General features: G+C 33.6%; 2 protein-coding genes and 1 long non-coding RNA gene across 4 annotated transcripts; all 3 read right to left on the bottom strand.

The window, feature by feature from the left end:
• Positions 1–37: 37 nt before the first annotated feature.
• On the bottom strand, positions 38–13,657 carry LOC107840065 (LMBR1 domain-containing protein 2 homolog A). 2 transcript variants are annotated; one of them, XM_047394933.1, is made up of 14 exons: positions 13,348–13,657; positions 9,958–10,034; positions 9,495–9,653; positions 8,777–8,990; positions 7,666–7,752; positions 7,400–7,539; positions 6,507–6,587; positions 5,261–5,325; positions 4,532–4,707; positions 3,725–3,855; positions 3,543–3,630; positions 1,870–2,086; positions 1,579–1,685; positions 38–849 (listed from the first exon to the last, which is right to left on the bottom strand). In XM_047394933.1, exons 1-14 carry the CDS (start codon positions 13,603–13,605, stop codon positions 367–369), a joined length of 2,283 nt encoding a protein of 760 aa, XP_047250889.1. In that variant the 5' UTR covers positions 13,606–13,657; the 3' UTR covers positions 38–366. The 2 variants fall into 2 exon arrangements, with proteins under 2 accessions (XP_047250889.1, XP_016539273.1); XM_016683787.2 differs by lacking the exon at positions 13,348–13,657 and adding an exon at positions 10,188–11,514.
• A 1,131-nt stretch (positions 13,658–14,788) lies between these two features.
• On the bottom strand, positions 14,789–17,693 carry LOC107840064 (endo-1,4-beta-xylanase 5). Its single transcript, XM_016683785.2, has 8 exons — positions 17,481–17,693; positions 17,230–17,279; positions 16,935–17,151; positions 16,666–16,835; positions 16,434–16,532; positions 15,924–16,332; positions 15,410–15,786; positions 14,789–15,324 (listed from the first exon to the last, which is right to left on the bottom strand). The coding sequence occupies exons 1-8, from the start codon at positions 17,527–17,529 to the stop codon at positions 14,980–14,982; spliced, it is 1,716 nt and encodes a 571-aa protein (XP_016539271.1). The 5' UTR covers positions 17,530–17,693; the 3' UTR covers positions 14,789–14,979.
• Positions 17,694–19,555: 1,862 nt separating this feature from the next.
• LOC124886461 lies at positions 19,556–20,369 on the bottom strand. The gene is made up of 2 exons (XR_007043701.1): positions 19,831–20,369; positions 19,556–19,729 (listed from the first exon to the last, which is right to left on the bottom strand). It is a non-coding gene; the product is annotated as an uncharacterized LOC124886461 (long non-coding RNA).
• Positions 20,370–20,948: the final 579 nt, after the last annotated feature.

The following is a 20,948-nucleotide window of genomic DNA, read 5'->3' as shown; positions in this document are numbered from 1 at the left end:
ATGCTAAAGCAGCAGTACAGTAAGCAAAGCAAAATCATATGAAAAGACATAGGGTACATGACATAACCGATGCGTCGATACAGCGACAATAAATTTACTATTAATATCAATCCATTACAGAAACTCTCGAGTTTCCTACTCTTCCGAAGTATCCAAGCTGAGGGTCATATGCTTTTCTGTATCTATATATGTATGGTTGAGAAATGACTATGCTACAACCTGTTACAATGAAACAGACGCCAAAAACATCTGCAGTGCAGAAACCTACTACTAGGAGAAAGAATATTGAACAAACTTTACAACCAATACCCTGATTCTCGCGCAAAATTGGTAGGCTGCTCTCTGACAATTCCTTTTTTCCATATATTATCTACTTGGCTTTGAATTTTTCAAACCTTCATACAAATCATCATCACTGTCATAGTTTCTGGACTCTGAACCTGGTCTTTTTATCCTATCAAATATTTCATCCAGGGAGTCAGTTGAGGAAGCACGACTGTGGCCTGCATCTTGAAATTGATGTAAAGGGATGAATCCCTTCGATTCCATGTTAGACTTGAAGTTGCGAAAACCTGTTTGCATTGATCTCCAAGTCGAGGATAAGTCTCTAGAAGGTTGAGCTTGAATACCCATCATGGAGTTTTCATCCCGTGAAGACAAGGGTCGGTCCTTGCTCCTCCCATTTGAACTTATGCTATTCTCTCTCTTCATCTGTCTTGCTCTTTTTGCTTTGTGCTTTGCACTAATCTCTTCTTTGCTGCTCTCATGTTGTGCCTCTCCTTTGATAGGTTTTGAATGGCTAACATCATCTTCTTCCCTTAGTCTTGTCGGTGGTTTTGTTTCATGGAGCTTTTACAAATACAAACCCAGTCACATGAAATATGGAAGAATAATCATTCACGGGGTACAATTCAGACATGCACTGTAAAACCAAATAAACCTAGCACATTTAAAGCACCATGCCACACTGTTTCAATGGATAACCGATAGTAATGTGTCAAATTGCCACAGGAAACTAATTGAACTTTAATTGGACAACATATAGTTGCAACGACCATATCCCTAATGCACATTAGCTGTTTGGATTGGCTTATTTTAAAGTCTTAGTTGAAGTCTCTCACAACAAATATTTCAAATAATTAATATATTTAACTGTTAATCGTAAAGTGAATCTTTAGATATCATTTTCATTATTTAGACTTCCAAAAACACTTCTGGAAAGAATAGTCAAATATAAACTGCTTCTATAGTACCAACAAAAGCTCTTCTCAAATGATTTGGCCAATCACAAATTGCACCATCTAAAGTGTGTCTTCTTAAAATCCATTTGATACAAAGTACTTCTCAAATTAAGTGAATTTTGGAAGTTCCGGCAAACAGGCTCTAAATGTAACAAACCAGCCTTGCGATGTAGTTTCCAGTTAAGTAACATTTGGAAGGAAGGTGAAAATTGTAAAACATTGGACGCCAAAGTGAAAGACACCAAGGATTTATGTGAGTAATAAGACGACATCTACAAAATTAATATTTTCCAGAAAATTAATGGAAAGAATATGTTATGTTCCGAGAATTGCATACCACATTATTGCTGCCAGATTCAAGATCCAAACTTGCATTTTGGAAATTCCTTGCCAATGGAACAACAAGTTCACCTACTTTATGTCCTTGCTCAAGCCAAGAACGTTCTGAGAAGTGAAATCAAAGTCATTTTGTGTTTTACCTTGGTTGACAGAAAGTTTTAAACTAGTTTTAAACTGTCTTCTTTTAGACCACCATTCTCCAAAAGAAGACAATACCCAAGCTACAAAGTTATTTTGGCATAATGATTCCAATTCCATGTTTTACGTAAGGATAAATGCCACTACTAACCTTTTTGCAGAATAATGAGTCCTGAGGGATCAAATCCGTCCAAATCATCAGCCTCTTCACTCAGGAATTTGAAAATTTTCCAGTTCCCAAAATAGCTAATGACCCGATCAAAAAAGTTGCTCGCAATCAATAAGGTGTAGACGACCATAATAAGTGGATAAATTTTATTGAAACTTCTTCCAAAGAATGGGACTGCATCATCAATATTCCCCATTCTCTGCATTAGTAGAATTAAAAAATCATCAACTTGCAGGGTCAACTAGAAAGACAAATGTCTTATGAAAGTTCATTATCGGTTCTCCCTCCTTTCTAGTTACTTCCCAGTGTGGTGACTTCTTGTTTATATGCATCCAATTACCAATGCAATGCACTATGGAAAACTGAATTAGTGTATTATTAGGATTAGACAAGAAATCTTAAATAAACCAACCACTAAACTATGATTGATGAGTTAGCATTAGTATTAGACAAGAAATGCTAAACAAACTGACCAGCTAACTATGATTGGTTAGTTAAATTCTAAATTTTAATGGATTTATATCATCGTGAAAGACAAAAAGGATGTTACTCGCAAGACAGAACCTCTTCAGCTATAGTTAAAGTACTATGAACAACCCAGTTTTTTTGTCGGACATATTATGAACTTCACTATATCACCCCAAATTCCCAAATTTAAGCTGAAATTTAAATGTTTCAGAATAGTTTCCAGAACAAGATAATAGTAATCCCTTCATCCCAATTTATCCAATGGTATTTCTTTTTAGTCCCCAGAAAGAATGACATTTTTATATATTTCAAAAACAACTTAACTTGACATTTTTCTATATTTCAAAAACAATTGAACTTTAAACTTCTCATTTTCCACCTTAATGAGATGATCTATAACCACACAAATATCTATGGGTTTTGTTAGACTACAACTTTCAAAGATCTTTCTTTAACTTCATGCGCAGTCAAACACTATCACATAAACTGGAACAATGGAGGGTAATAATAAGGAACGAATAGGCCGTGATCTCTCAGCAAAATATGCGTATCAACACATTGCAGGACTGGGACCACGTACATATTTCAACTTTCTGAAATCTATTTCTTTGATGCAGCTTCTCCTACCCCCCACCCACCACCCCATTGCAATCCTATAATCGTCCCTAGAAATGAAAGCCAAATATTTCAGTGTGGTTGTATCCACTTATTCGTCCCATTTTCTTTGAATTGTTTTTACTTACATACCATTTTCGAAAAAGTCAATTTACAATATATGATTACTATGGGAAGCCTGGTGCACTAGACTCCCGCTATGTGTTTGGTTCAGCGAAGGTTGGACCACATTGGATTTCTTGTACATTGTCTTACTTACCTTGCAAATTTGCAAGAAGTTGTTTCCACGGCTTGAACCCATGATCCTATATAGTATCTAATTTACATCATTTTAATTTTATTAGACATCTTTACAACTCCTTCACATCATCCAATCATTATTTTAAAATATGCAGTACAAATATAAAATAAGATCTTTAAAAAACTTCATGATAGTCAATCAAAGACATGCAAATGAGAAAAAAGGAGTTCTCTTTGTACCTCACAAGAAAATTCAATATGTAATAATATTTTGACATAGATCGCAGAATTAAACTTTCGAGCTAACAAAAAGACATTGATCAGTTACTTACCTTTTCAAAGATAGTCTTTGCATTGTTGTCAAGATGGATAAGGTTGAGAAAGTTGTATGAAATAGGAGGAGCATAGCGTGCAACCATCCTAATATGATTTACATTGTCATTTTAAGCAGTATTAGGCAGAGAATGATTGCAAAGGCCCCTAAGAAAGAAAAAGGAAGAACAAAGAGACATACGAGCATATCATAAGCAAACTGACTGAACTTGTTTGTCGTGGAGTCAATGAATAAAATGTCAACATTCCTATTTTGAACAAGGAATAGTATGTGCACATACACATATACATTAAAGGAACAAACGAAGCAACCTGCACAAGAAACAAGGGAAAAAAAAAAAAAGACAAAGAAACATAACTATGGATGTACAAGCTAGAAAATAACTTCAAGACACTACCAGTTTAGCTCATTCAACTCAATGTCAAAATGAAAGTTAGTGATCTAACTCGCACATACTAACATAAGTTATTGATCGAATAGATCTAAACAATGAAAACACCTGTAATGTGAGAGCAGCTATGTGGAATAGGAAACAATATTTATAGAAGTACATATATGGTAATACTAACTCTTTCCACCACATTTTTACCTCGATTTCAAAAGTGCAGAAGAACATGATCCAAGCAAGGAACAAAAGAAAGAAAGCTACAGAAAATAGAATAAAAAACACATGTTTTGTCCATCTTTTAGCAAGTAGCATGTTTCCTCCATCTTATTTGAAATCATATATGGAATCCAAACAACTAGTGAAAGAGAAGTACCTTCTCAGTTCAATCATTGTTAAGAAGAGCTATGGACAGGATAAATAATGCAAACAGTATCACAAGTTGTGTTGATTATTGCTAAATAATCATTTCGAAAGTTTTATCTTAAACCTTGTCAAGTTATTCAGGCAGAAGGTTCCATTCATTTCAAAGTCAAAAGACTTTATTCCATAAAACTATGAGAAGATAGAAGAAAAAGAGAAAACGCAAGAGAAAATGTTACCTGTACAAGCATCTCGTCCTTTTTTGTGGCATTAATCAGAATAGAGAAGAGAGATAAATCAACTCCACTTGGTAGAATTGTTGCCTCGGCGAGAAGTATAGAAGCTGACATACAGCCTAAAAGGATCGCCAAAACTTTCTGAAGTTTTTTTTCCAATACACAACGCCAAATCAACTCTGCAGGGGTGCAACTTAATAATCACATTGTATTTGGTAACTTAATAATCACATTATGTTTGGTTCTTTTAAGAAAAAAAAATTCTTTTTGTTTTGTCCTTCTTAATTGGTCATTTATTATGAGGCGTTTTCTTAGATTACTTTATACAGAAAAATAGAAAACAAGTTTTTTTCCTGCACCAACTACCATGGCTACATTTTATAGTATGAACAAGAAACTACGTAATTCCACAAATATAGTAGATTTTGAAGGTAGGATTATGTATCTCGAACCAATAAGAACAACAACAACAAGCCAATGTAATCCCACAAGTGGGGTCTGGGTGGGTGATGTGTACGCAGCCTTACCCCTACCTTGTAAAGGGTAGAGAGTCTGTTTCCAATAAGAATTACCAATATTCTCCTTTAGATCAACATAAAAGATTGAATATCAGAACTTTAATTGTTTACACAATGCTCGGTTTTCTTAGCATCTAAGTAGGAAGTGTTTCAAGAAATGCCAGAATTTGAGGGTACCCATTTTCCAGAATGAATAAAAGAATTTGAAGATCACCTGTCATGTCCAGCATAGATCCTAATCTTCCACTTCTTTCAGGCCGGAAGCTTGATATGTATTTCCTGTCAAGTTAAGAAGAAATAGATTCCTAGAGTCAATCGAGATATCAACACAAACAACTTATCCTGTAACACCGATTGTGTATATCTTATACCATTAGCATGACTAGTACACGTCAAAGAAAAGCAAACTATACTGTCTTGCTACTGCACATGTCTCGGCTCAAGCTGTACCTCTGCTATAGAATCAAGCAAACGACGTGAAAGTGAGCAGAATAATTCTCTAGCGAAAGCGAAAGCTTAGTTTCCTTCCCTGCCCTTCACTTTCTTTTGAGATTGAATCCCAAAGTCTCATTCTATCAATTTCTTGTCATATCAAGATTTGAACTACAGGTCTTAAATTAAAGTACTTAATCATTATGATGCTCAAGTCAAAACCTGTTGGAGTCCCACATCGGTGGGTTAAAGGGTTCTTAGTCTCCTTATATGATCTTGGTCAATCCCCCCCTCATGAGCTAGCTTTTGAGGTTGAGTTAGGCTCAAGGTCCATTTCTTTATCATGACATCAGAGCTAGGCCCACCCAGTTCATTGTTTCCGATGTTGGGCCCCTCCGTCTTATATTGTCCACGCTCCAGATGTCCAGTCATGGGCGTGCGGGGAGGTGTTGGAGTCCCACATCGATGGGTTAAAGGGTCCTTAGTCTCCTTATATGGTCTGGGGCAATCCTCCCCTTATGAGCTAGCTTTTGAGGTTGAGTTAGGCCCAAGGTCCATTTCTTTATCAAAACCGACGCAACAGAATTAGCAAGCAGGTCTAAGCACATGATTAGGGGAAGTAAAGGAGAGAACTACTCTTTGATTTTTCCGTTTCACTGCATCATCTATCAATTTTAAGTCCTGAACCATGAATATTCGTACAGAAAAAAACTATTTTCCCTAGAAAGTTAGTATAGTTAACTCACTAGATATTTTTGAACAATTACCAACTAATTACTGCGATACACATAGGACTATAGCTATAAAAGACTGCTACAAGAAGAACAACTACGTCAATCCCAAGCTCATTTCCATTGAATATATGCATCCTCAACATATCAATTTGAACACCTGTTACATGCCAATACTCAGCAACCTGTCTGTTAATATAAATTAGGGGATAATGCTTCTAAGAATTTCCCAAAAATGTCTAGACTTCTACAGTTAATGGAAAATGAAGTAGCGAGAAAGAAAGGAAATAGACAAACCATCCAGTGCCATTACGGTGCTCAAAGTTCTTTATGGTATCTTCCAGTTCAAGCGCTTGAGTTACAAAATTCATATACTCGCTGTATTAGAGAAGAGGCATAGAGTTAATTATACGCTATAGTGCATCAATGAAATGTTAAATAAAATCTCAAACTGCATGATTTGAATGTATGAAGTTGGGTGTTTCACCCATAAATCACATGGTTCTTTGAGTAGATAATTGTCAGATAGCACACACCAGTAGGCAAATGTATTACTACTTTATTGATTTACTCTCATGCGTATTAAACATATAGTAATGGTTCAGTATTTCCCTCTTAAGCCAAAAACCATCTTCATAATCGCTGAGAGCTTAAGTGGGTTCAACTTCAACACAAGGGGCCAGAAAAAACATAGCTCTTAAATAGAATCCATGCTCTCCAGAACTTTTAAGGAAAATGTTGTTAAATATCTTATTTTCATCCCAATTACTGAAAATGTTCAAGATTAAGCCACTAACCTACAGCAGTGTAGTTGTCATAAATGGAAAGACTTTCCTTTAAGACCATTGCAGCAGAGTTACACGTGACGTGATGAAATTATTAACATTCAAACATGGAGTTAGATAAGAGAAAAGAAGAAGATTTCAGGGATACCACGACCCTAACATGGCCCTCACATCCATAAAGCTATAGGAAAACTTTCTTGGGCAAGTCTTTCACCACTGTAGAATGGACGCCTAAGCAATTAAAATACTTCTTAAACTCAAAATAAACGTCTCAAAGCCTTGGAGCGATCCAGGTTATAACATTTGTGGATAGCCAATTATATGGCATGACAAATCACTTATGATACAAAACATTAACCATGGACCACATGTACTCAAACTTTTGAGTCAGCGATGAACATGTACCTTTTGTACCGGTAGTATTTCTCTCGAGCTATCTCGAGTGTACGTCTAAGTGCAGCCATTGTTTTTGCATCAGTGTCATAATCCATATCATTTTCTCCTAAATTTCCACCTTGTGGTTTAAAAGAGGGGTCTTCGCTAAGCTGCAGTTGATGTAATACGGGCATTAATGCATATGAGAAAAGAAGCTTTTAAACAAGATTAGAAGTCCCTAAATTGTTGATATGAAGCTTTGAGGCATAATCATCAGCAAACAAAAGCATGATTACCATCTGACTCAGCATCTTGTCTATGACATTCATGTAAGGTCTCAAAGGATCACGCTTTGACATCTGTTTTGACGTGGCTTGGGCTACCTGAAAGGGTGAAAGCACATCTTTACTGGTGGAAGAGAAATTTTGAATTCTTCATCTTCAACAAGATTAATCTTTGCTCCAACTGCATCATTTTATAGGTCAAGAAAATGAACAGTCAAAGCAAAGATAGACAAGGATGGAGAAATGCATGCACATATCTATCAAACCACCACACCAAATGTCTCAAAAGCAGCTACATGTAATGCTAGCCTATTCTTGATTATAAATGAGGTACTGGAAAATTATGGAACTGCGCTCAATATATGAACATCACTTCAACAACTGAAACTGAAATTTGTGGAGAATTTCAGAAATGAACCTAGTTCTTCTCTGAGCTCACCCTTTTCTTCTAGTGATTTATATGTGGAGATCCCCAATTTACATTTTGCTTGGTTTGACTTTGACGGAAGTGGCAGACAATGGGATTCAGTTAAAAAGAACGTGTTTCGTTCTAAATCAAAATGGTAAATATGGGACAAGACAGCCAATTGCAAATGCTTTAGCGAGTCTTAGAACAGATTATCTTGTTTACAACATACTACTACAAATCAAATCTCTCAGTATCCTCTTTTGTTGTTGTTGACAAGAGAACTCACAGCCGCTACCCTTCAGGTGCAGACAGGATAAACCTTGATCCAGTGTAATGGCCGAAAACCACACAGGAGAGATAAACTGAACTAGGCAAGCCCCCCGCGTGACCTAGACCGAGAAAGCATGCAGGGGTTTTGAACTTGAGACCCTCATTTGGGATATCACCTGCTCAACCAACTCAACCACCCTTGCGGGTTAAAAATCTCAGAGTATCTTCTCAACGTTTCCATCTTAAACATACTTCATCCCAAAGTTAGAAGTTGAAGTCTAGTTGTTACAGCATTATAATTTCTTTTAAAGATTAAGAAAACAAAATATTTGTCAAGAAAATATTTTAGAAATAAATGTTAACAAGCTCAGAAGATGTATTGACAATTAGACATTCTGATGAACAATGATAGAAGAAAAGTCACGTGTCAAGAAAAGAACTTACTACTATAATATTTGAAAATTCCTGATGAGCATCATCAAGTTTGACGGCCATTTTGGCCACCTTGTGTGAGAGAATCTTTTGGTGAGGTGTCCAATCTGCACACCTCCAGATGCCTTTTGGAATTTCACTTAGACCAAAGCCAAGAAGAAATGCACCAGTGACGAGACCAAATGTATTGGAGCAAGCCATGGCAAAACCAGGAATGTTTCCTATCCTGCATGTGTATATTCACAGTTTGAGAATGCAAAAAAGGGATCAATAGTTGGAATTGAAGCTTGGAGTGGTAAAAAGTGGAAATAATTTTGCAGGAAAAAAGGAATAGACTAAACTATGTATCTTTAATTCATAAGCATCTTGCAGGATCAAATAGATCTAAGCTCTTCTTAATAATAAAATTTAAAGAATTGCATCAACTTTTATCTACTATCATATAGAGACTAATTGGTCATCTAATTGATCCCAAAATAGAGGTGGTCTTCTTAACCAAGATGCTTCCACGGGCACAGTTAGAAAAGAGTGCCTTGCAGCCTTTTTATTGCACTTGGCAAGCAGAGTTATCTCGATGTAAAACCAGTATGCTTCTTTTCGTCAAAGCAAATATAACATAATCCAATGGCAAACAATCAAATATGATTTGTAACCATAAAGCACAAACTCGAGAGAAGAGAAACCTAAGGCTGCAGTCTACACAAACTATTGAGAGAGTTAAGAGATAAACCGGTATTCTTGAACAACAATGAGCAAGACAAGTCCAAAAAGCCCGATGGCTCCAACGCATAAGTAGAAAATTAAGTTTGCATGTGCACTAGTCTTCAGTCTTTCAGTTATAGTGAAATCCCCTGCATCTTCATAACCCTGAAGTATAGGCACCGCTACCCTGAAAATAGCCATAATGTATGATAAAATGCGCCCAAACCAGTGTCATTCAAATTTTAGTAAAGCAACAAAACTTGAAACTACAGAAAACCAATTTATATCAAGTAATAACAGTCATTGGCTACAATTAGCAGTTTGAACATACTATGTTTTCTTCATTTTTCGTAAACGGAAATCATGAAGACGGGAAATATCCAATTGAATATCAATAAAATCATGAAAGGCGACGCTAATTAGCATAAGTAACCACATTTTCACCAGCACTTTAATTTCTTAAAGAATAAGAGAGATGTTAAGGGACGCACCAAGTGAGTAAGAAAGTACTCCAATACGACCAGCTCCAAAAGAAAGATATTTGTCCCGTATCATGATTCGATAGCGTCTTCACAAAACACAAATAATACTTAAACCCTTGTCTATTACAAACGAAGAAAAAATGCATAAAGCTAATCAAATTTTCTGAAGAATTAATGACAATATTGAGAATACATATAAGTGACTCCAATAAAAGCAAATTGAGATGCAGAAAACGTACAGCCCAGATATCGGCGGGAACAAGGATGATGATAGAGAGAGAGCAGAACCAGGTGTAACCGACGGTGAAACGAACGTAACGAGGTACGTCAGGTCCGGCGAAGTACCAAAGCGTTAGAGCAACCATTCCCATGGTGAAGGGTAACGATATCAGGTAAAACACCCACATTATTTTCTGAATGATCCAACGTGCTACGCCCGATGTCGTTAAGAGGAAAGCGATCGGAAGAAATGTTGGGTACGTGCCTTTGCGTGGACAGAGAAATACGTCGAGACCGATTCATGCTACCACCTCACTTCACCCAACCTTCCTATTTACCCGAATGACAAATTGCTCTATTTTACAGTAATACCCATATTATAAATAAGAAAATTAACAAATTCAGCGAAAATGACTTTTTTCTCTTTTTTCTTAAAAGATAATACCAATTACCCTTCAACTATACCTAAAAAAGTCCATAGTACACCTCAACTTAAAAGTCATATTACCTCTGAGCCATTTAAAGGTATAATTTTGATACTTTTAATACTTACGTGGCACAACATACTGAAGTATACATGTAAACACACATGTGTGACACATATGCGTCATATAGGCACTAAAGGTATCAAAATTACACTTTTAAATAGTTCAGAGGGATAATAGAACCTCTTTAAGTGAAGATGTGTATAAACTTTTTAGATATAGTTCAGATAATTGAGTATTTTCTTTTTTTCAATCAAACACCAAAATTTAAATTGTGTAACTGACATTTCAGTTTAATTAACCCCCTTTTCATCCATTGCCCCAACTCTTCCCTCTTCTCACTCTCGAATCTCAATTTCAGCCTATCTCACACGAATAATATTTTACTAAATTATACTCCCTCCGTTTCACAAAAAATGATTTATTTATTTTTTTAGTTTGTTTCAAAATGAATGATATGATTTTATTTTTTGATAATACTTTAATTTCAACTTTACACATGGCATACTTAAAATCACAAGATTGAAGAAAATTTTAATATATTTGACATAACTTTAATTTAAAACCACAAAAATCAAAAGTTTCTTTAATTAAGAAATCAAACTTTTTTCTAAGAAACATTTTTCTTCCTCCGAACACGGCCTATGTTCACACATATATTATCCATTTCAATTTGTATGAACTTATTCTTCTTATTTTTTAAAAAAGTGATTTATTTTGAAGATTAAACTAATTTTTAAATATTTTATTTATCCCTAATTAGAAGTCTTTTATATCACACACAAATGATATAACACATCAAAGTTTACACGGTTCTAAAGTATTATAGTATTCAAATATTGTGACATTTTACAAAGATAAATTTCAATCGTATTCAATTTTTCTCCAAATAAATCACATAAATTACAGTAAAGAAAATATATGTAAATACATTCACTAATAATTTTTACTAATCTGGTTGGTGTAAACAGTTTTGCTCTCCTAATGTTAATTAAATGAAAAAGGCTCAAAAATACCCCTGAACTATTCGAAATAGCTCAAAAATGTCTTTCGATTTTTGGCTCAAAAATACCCCTCCATTAAATATTTGGCTCAAAAATACCCCTCCCTCTAACGGAATTCGGAAAAGGATCAAAAATACCCCTCTGTTAAATATTTGGCTCAAAAATACCCCTCCCTTAACCAAATTAAATTATTTCGATTATTTCGTTAATTTATATAAAGTTCATCATTTAATTTATATTTCGGTAATTTCTTTAAGTGAAAATTTATATTTCGTTAATTTCTTTAAAGATTAAAAAGATGTAAAGTGAAAATACCTTTTTAGAATAAATGTATGTTTATTTTCCAAATCAAATTTAATCAATTTATATTATAATTCAAATAATTTTTTTCATTATCTTATTTTTAAAATTAAAAAAATACTTTTATGTAAAAAAAAATTAAAGTATTAGGATTAAAAAGTTAAAGTTAGGGTTTAATTCAATCGAAATAATTTAATTTCGTTAAGGGGAGGGGTATTTTTGAGTCAAATATTTAACAGAGGGATATTTAACGAAATTAAATTATTTTGATTATTTCGTTAATTTATATAAAATTCATCATTTAATTTATATTTCATTAATTTCTTTAAAAATTAAAAAAATGTAAAGTGAAAATACCTTTTTAGAATAAATGTATGTTTAGTTTTCAAATCAAATTCAATCAATTTATATTATAATTCAAATACTTTTTTTCATTATCTTATTTTAAAAATTTTAAAAATACTTTTATGTAAAAAAAATAAAGTATTAGGGTTAAAAAGTTAAAATTAGGGTCTAATTCAATCAAAATAATTTAATTTCGTTAAGGGGAGGGGTATTTTTTAGCCAAATATTTAACAGAGAGGTATTTTTGATCTATTTCAGATAGTTCGGGGGTATTTTTGATCATTTTTCGAATTTCGTTAGAAGGAGAGGTATTTTTAAGTCAAATATTTAATGAAAGGGTATTTTTGAGCCAAAAATCTAATGAAGGGTATTTTTTAATTATTTTAAATAGTTTAAGAATATTTTGGAGCCTTTTCGATTAATTAAATGTGTTTCCCTATTTAATTTCCTTGCCCCGTCTTTTTTGACTTTAACCGTGGAAGACTTAAAATTTTAAGAGAGAGAATAAACATGACAATTGGAAGAGAAAAACGTCTAAAGTATTGACATCTATATTAGAATTGAAATTATATAATGCCCGTGATAGGCTCTAATACGCATGGATTCATCGTTTGCTCGACACAGCTTTTATTGAATGGGTACACGACGTACTTACGGGTTGTTTGGATGGTGGTTTTATGTGGTATGGTATGTTATGGTTATAAAGCTAATTATGTTTGTTTTAATTATTTTTTAAAAGGCATGGTATGGTATGGAATGATAATCTTTCATGGTTTGGGAACCATGAAATTGTCCAATTTTTAGAATCACCGATTTGGTGGTTTTCCATGATTTTCTTATTTATTTTTTCAATTATGCCCTCATATAATATTTTCTAATCTTATTTTACCCTTTACTCCATATCACTTACAACCCTAATATCTTATAATTTTTACGCACAACTCCTTTATTATTCTACGTTCTCCTCTGGATACTCCTGTTCCTCCTCCGGTCGATAACATAACTTTGATTCCTATGAATTGACAAGATTTTACGTCAGAACTTACGTTAACACATCCATCTGGAGTGTATGGATCACAATGGTCTGCTGGATTGAGCATCGCGTTTCGACCACTGCCAAATGTTGAAAGGAATGTTACGTGCACGAAGTCATAGTTCCCTGTAGCACAAGTGTCGACTAGTGTCCCTTCATTGCCATTTTGTCTCCAATAGATAGCAATTCCCCCTGCTTCAGACCTTGCTGCTAATGCTAAAATCAATAATATTAGAACATAATACAGAAAAAATGAAGTCTTGATTGTCATGTTCTAATTGGTTTTCAATATGATCTTTGATTTTGTTCTTGTTGGAATAATGTAGCAAAGCTACATGCTTTTTATAGGGAAAGATTGAATCTGAATGGTTGTGAAAAGTTGTCCTTAATACCACTTGTAGACAAAGTTAGAACTTAGAAGCCATGTTACTGTTAGTTTGTGTTTCTGCCTGGCGTAGTAGTTGTTAATAATTCAATATTGACCGCAAATACATAGAAAACTTGAAAGCAAATAATCAAATGTTGCCTATGTACCTAATAATTCAATTAGGGGCATTTTAGTAAATTTATTTGTTTTGATACAGTATCATATCATCAAATCAAACAAAAAACTGTTATTAAGCCGCAGTGAATGATACAGTCTATCCAAACATTGTATTATACCATACTGTACTGTACCTTACCATACTATACTGTATCATACATTATGAAATCACGACAAACCACCATCCAAATAAAGGCATAGTAGGAGGGCGGGCATGATATGATATATATCAAATTATCATATCGAATTAAAATTTTTGATACTGTGATTTTGGTGTTATATATTTGGTATGATATATGGTATACATTTTAAATTTTCTTGCTATATGATACGGTATTCGATATTTATAAATGACATACCAAAATATCAAATATGAAGTATATAGTTACATAAATAACATTATTTATATATATATATATATTAACAAATGTACAACTTAATAATTGACTAACAAAAGGAGTTGTTTGTACTTCTTTTTGAATATTTCTACATGTGTAATTACGATACAATTGAGACGTGCTTTTGAAAAATCGAAGTAATAATACTCTACTATACGAATATGTATATATATATTGTCGAAGTTGAACAAACTATTGTTATTGATTAAAATACAGAAACTGAATATCAAAATATCCAACCATACCAAATTAATATGATATGATAATGATATATTATTTTTAAAAATCGAATATCAAAATTGCCGTACCGAAGTTTCAATTACCTACCATACCATAAGATGCCCACCCCCGCTTAGTAGGTACTTTGTACGTATCACTCAACAAAAAAGTTGGTAGTGTGTCCGTTCAATTCCCACTGTGGCCTAACTATGTTGGAGCGGCAGTTAGACAAATAAAAAAGTTTGATTTATTTTTTCTTTTTTAAGGAAATTACGGTGATTCAGTATACAAAATTGAGGAAATTACTGTTAGAAAACATGCATTATCTTATAGGCAGTATCCACATATTTTCTTCTCAATACTTACACGTGATAGAGAAATGATATGTCTAAAGATAAAAAAAACATCAACATAACCACATATAGTATTTGTGCTGCTTATTTTCTTACAACAATTCTTCAGTGGCATATTGTGGAAGATGAATTCACAGACTAATCGAAACATCGAGTTTTTCAGACTTGTCATCATAGACCTTCACTTTCTTTGTGACATTGGCACCTGTATCTGGATTGTAAACTGTGACATCATAGTCCCCATGGAAAACCTTAACCTCAAAAGCACCTGCATTGTCTGTAACACCCCTTAAGTTTGTTGTCTTCCATTCAGCAAGTAACTTGTCAACCACATCACCTGATGGCGAATTTTGCAATTTGTAATTTAACAGACACATCTCATTGCATCTCTCTGGCTTCCATCCTATCCATATCATCATCCCTTTCACAGCTGGATGCGCAAACGCTTCCCTCATGATTTCTTCCAAATAATAAGCCTGTACGTAATGATAGTGTCAGAGACCGTCAGTGTATGAAACTTAAACTTACACGACAAGTAAATGAGACGTGATAAGAGTATACCTGTTTGGAACAGGACACAACGTTTAGCTCGGTGAGCCAAATGGGCATTTTAGTTTCACCTAACAAATCGAAGACAGCACGAACATATGGTATATTAGGATGTCCATCAAAGTGTCCTTGAAGTCCAATTCCAATCACCAACTCCTCATTCCCTGGAAATGCCTTAATCTCCTGAAGCTTTTCGACATATTTGGAAGGTATAGAAGCCATATCACCAGGGTGCTCTAATGTGTTATACTCATTCAAGAACATAGTGGCTCTGCTGTCTAGTGAACTTGCAATCTTGTAAAAGATAGCTGAAGCATTTTTCCCGAGTCTTTCCTCAAATAGTGGGTGATGTAAATTCTCATTTACAACATCCCAAGCAACCAATTTACCTGCACAACCAAACGGATCAGAGGTTATTAGCTACGGGTTCAACTGAACTCAATATTTTCAAAAGGACAATGAGTTTGGTAGTATAAGTTAAAAGTCGAACTCATCAAGTTTAAATTTCGAATCTGCCTTTGTTTACCTGCATATCTTGACATAACGCTACCCATTCGTCGTACAGATTCGCTTAAAAGTTGTCTTGGTGGTAAATCTTTTAACCAACGTTGGATATTATCTGCTCCCCATAAGATATTATGTCCTCTGACATCAATTCCATGGTCTTCAAAGAATTTGACCATGGCATCTGGGGTACTATAATTTTCGCGGCCTTGTAATGCTTCGACATAGTACCATTTCATCTCATTGTCGAAAACTGCTGTTGTGAACCTGGACACGAACCATTTTTGATACGATTCAGACATTAAAATGGACGATGGTGTCGCGCATCCAATTACGAATTGAAGTTTTCTCTGTTGAATGTTGATTTTTGCTCCTCCAATTTTCTTGCCATCCTTATTTGCTACATTTACTCTCAATGTTCTCTTCCGGACCTATCAAAATATATAGCATAGAAAAAGTAAATTAAGAGGGAGAAAGAAAAGAAGATATTTTCGTTTGGAACAAATTAAATAGTACTTAGGTTAGAAACAACCTTCTCTATATTTTTCAATCGATTTTCCTGCCATTCATATTTGGTAAATTCTTTCAGAGAAACACTATCAACCATCAACTCGGACCTGGTGTTATTGCTCTGTGAGATTAAAATAAGACAGATTACTTGCTATAACATGTCAAAATATGTCGTTAATATAAAAATTCTTTACACTGACAATTGTAAATGCGAGTTACTTTTACAATCTTCTTGCTCAGGTACGAGATGATACCTGAAAATGGAGTACTGCATTTGCATTATGATCAACAGTGAGACCACCTTTGATCATAGACCAACAACCAGATTTAGCTATTACTGATCCCACAGTACTAACAGTTTTTTTGACTGAGTTATAAATCGTGGCAACCACAATATCTGATCCTTCACTTAACTGAACCCAAGCTGCAACATATTATTTTCAATGAACTACATGCAATCGTTCTTCAAAATCAAATGTAGGAATATGAAATTTTTTCGTTTATGACTATAGTAACCTTTTACCTGAAAACGCGTAAAATAGGCCGTCCTTCAAGTGAAAAGACTGTGAGACAGTAAAAGGCGTGGTTCTATTGTAAGCCACAATAAATTTGTTTCCACCAGACTCCCTTGTTTCAATTTCTACATGACCATCTACTTTCCATGCTTCTATGCCTTTGTCAAAACCAGGATTTGCAATTAAGCCTCCTCCATATTGAGGATCCAATGGCTGCTTGAGGCACTGAAATCAACATATGTGAGAAGAGTTTAACTACTATACGCTGATACTGTAAAAGAACATATACAATGTTTTCAATACCTCTATTGTTGCTGAATAGTCGTAAGGTGTACCGGCATGAACCAAATATCCTAGAGAAGTGAAATTGTTGTTAATTAATACTTCATATAAGAATAACTAAGGGACAATTCGACTAAAGGACATGAAATTAAACATTTTGATTTTATATAAGATCAGGTTAATTAATTTAATTAAAATGCTTGTAGGACCAACTGATTTTAAAACTTGTTCATCTTCACAAATATATCTATTTCACCGAGCCGGTTGCGAACCTGCCAAAAACAAGGAGAAAATGAATCCATTGTTTCCAAGTGTAGCCATGTAACAGTTTCTTCCTTGTTCAATGTTGATTGTGAAAGATAAAAGAATAGATACAAACAAGCCTTACTTAAAATTAATCATGCTATTGAGATATTTGAGATGTGTTTTATAATCTTCAGAGAAAGTATATAGTGTATATTAATAATGACTTTTGCTAATTGTGCATTGCCAAAAGAAGGAAGTTATATACTTTAATGCAGTCAAGTCAAGTAGAATGAAGCCATATTACATCACACACTGGCAAAAGATGAAAGTACAGTACATCATATTGGTAACTTTTGCAAAAACATATAGCCAAAAAAGGAGATAAATTTTTGCAATTAAAGCTATGGCCTACCATGAGCCTGTTCGTCCTATATAAATACAATGTCAATGAACTTCCAACTTTCGGCACAATCAATATATAGAGACAAATGTGTGAAGTAATTAGGAGTTGGTGGTTCATGAATCCAATTTTCGTCACGATCAATAGAGACAAACTATGATCACATGATTAATGTAAGGATTATAATGCGGTGAGAAATGACGTGAATAAAGTTATTATTATGCAATGAATAATAATATATGCTATTGTTATTCATATAGTTAAAATCCAACCTAAAAACTCTTTTCCGGATAACAGTCTATCTCGAGATCCTTTAAACAACAAAACTATTTAAACAAAAGTGAACGAAAAAAAAATAATCAGAAGTGAGATGTTATCATTTGGGACAAATCCATAGCCAAATTTAGCATCTCAGGTGTGAGTTTAATTGAGATGGTTGAACCATTGAAAATTAGAACAAGTGTTCTAATGATGTAATTAATGGTTACCAGACAGGTAAAGGAGGTGAAATCTCTATTCTTGTTCATTCTGTTTAAATTAAAAAGAATGGTATATAAATATATTTGCATTTTACGATGAGCATAGTATCGAATTCTTTTATGTTCATTAAATGAACTACGTATTTATATTTTACATAAAAAATGCAAATATCATGGATTAAGATTTGTTATTTTAATTATATTAAAAAGTTAAGTTGATGACCTATTTTAGTTTTATTCTTCAAACTTCTATTTGTACAAATTCGTAGTGGTTACCAACTACCACATGTCTTTTTTTTTTTTTTTTGGTTCCAATCTCAAAGTGAATCATCATACAATACTATAAAACTTGTGGATTCAAAATGTAAGATTTGGATCAATCATGCAATTAAAGATTCAATTGCGTGAAGCACGTAATAATCACAAAATTATACAAATTTTAATCAGGAAATTACCTCTAGTGTTTTCTAAAATAACCAGTCTTAAATTTTTTTTTTCCCACTACATAAATTTTAATATTTGTCTATAAGATAGAATTTCTGATCAATTGTACTGATTCGTTATCTTGAAATATCGTGATGAGCACGTGTCTTATGAGAAAGAGTTAGAACATCTCACTTATGAGCATCAATATATCTAATAAAGTTCTAGCTTTTGCTTATAAAAACTTCTGATCAATTGTGCATGTTCATTGTCTTGAAATGTCCTTAAAATTTGTTTTATAAGCAAGAGTTAGAATGTCTGACTTATGGATAAAATTTATTAAGCGAGGCCAAAAAAAAAAAATCAGCTCTTATAGAAGCATTTTTTGTAAGACTTTTTTATGGGAAACAAGAGAAAATGGTCAAAAGCACCCCCAACCTTTACTTCAAATTCCAACTAAACAACTATACTTTAAGGGTCCTATGACCCCCTGAACTATTTAAAAATGAAATATATACCTCCCTAGATGCAGAGGTGGCACGAAAGGTGCAGCACACTCTCTTCGAGAGAGTGAAGACGTTTTAACCTCTTAATTTTCTAATTTTTTATTTTTAATTTATTTTCTCAATTGTGTATTGTTTCACTTCTCTCTTTTTTCTTTCCTCTTCAACAAAACACCATGGATGCTTCTTCTATTCTCTCTTCTTTCTTTCTTTCTTTCTTTCTTTCTTTCTTTCTTTCTTTCTTCTCTTCAACAAAATACCATGATTGCTCCACACCCACACACCAAATTCCGCAATTTCATAAAAAATAACTCAATTAATTATTATTTCAACATACACGCCCCAAATGAGCCACATTCAATTTCATCAAAATAGCAAAATTAACAATTACTTCAATCTTCTTACTTCTTTCTTTCTTTCTTCTCTTCAACAAAACATCATGACTGCTCCACACACACACACACCAAATTCTGCAATTCCATAAAAAAGAACTCAATTAACTGTTATTTCAACACACACATATTAAATGGATCATCTTCAATTTCATCAAAATAGCAAAATTAATAATTACGTCGACATTCCATCATTCTACTTGCAATGCAGCAACAACAGAGCTTTGTACGAGCCACTGATTTTTTTTTATGTCAACAAGCACCAAGCTTTTTCAACAAATTCTGATAATTGTCTCAAAATTTTCAATAAAATTCCTACCACAATTTGATGGGAGCGGCAAAAACAACTAAAAGTAGATATAAAGGGGCAACAAACAACAAAATTAAAGTTTTCATCCTCGTCAACATGACTCAATAAAAGAAACCAAGAACCTTTCCACCAACATTTTTACTCCTAGCCTCTTCATGGTCCATGATACCAGCTGGGGTAGTCAGCACAATGTACCCGAACTGTTGGGATATACATACGAGCCTTTGGAATGTTTAGTTTATGCTCTTGTGGAGTTGAATTGTTTGATTTGATGATTATAGAAATGAAATTGAGTTGAATAAAAAAATGAAACAAAATGGGGAATGAGAAAGAGAGAGAAATTTTCTTAAGGAGAAATAATATATAAAGAGAAAAGTAAAATATATAAAGTTAAATAATTAATTTTTTAGAGTAAAAAAAGAAAAAAAATGACGTGGCATAATATGGTAGCGAGTGCAGCTCACTGCCTGAAATAAAGTCTGAACATGAACTTTTAGGAATATAAATATTTCACTTTAAAATAGTTCAGGAGAGTCATAGGACCCACAAAGTATAAGTGTGTAGTTAAGATTTAAAATAAAGGTTGGAAGGCCTTTAGCCATTTTCTGTGAAAACAATATAATTATAATGTAACTAACATAAGTTACACTACTGTGAGACCAAATTACCCCCTATCCTATATCTTTTGATATTACACAAAATAAGGAAAAAACTGAATCTCGATACATTATCTTTTCCCGATACATTGTGCTGCTCGAAAAAATGATATTTCAGATAGATTATAACGATACATTGTGTTGCTCATACATAACGAATAATATCAGATTTTGGATATATAAGTTACTCTCTCCGTTTCGTTTTAGTTGGTTCTCTTTCTAAAAATATTTGTTTAAATTTAGTTGTCCCTTTTGATGAAATCAAGAGTATTTTGTTATGTTCTTTCAATACTACCCTCAATGTTAAATAACTAAACAAAGTATATTTACT

This window comes from Capsicum annuum, chromosome 8, assembly GCF_002878395.1.
Source record: "Capsicum annuum cultivar UCD-10X-F1 chromosome 8, UCD10Xv1.1, whole genome shotgun sequence".
NCBI lineage: Eukaryota > Viridiplantae > Streptophyta > Magnoliopsida > Solanales > Solanaceae > Capsicum > Capsicum annuum.
This window is presented reverse-complemented; position numbering and strand designations above follow the sequence as displayed.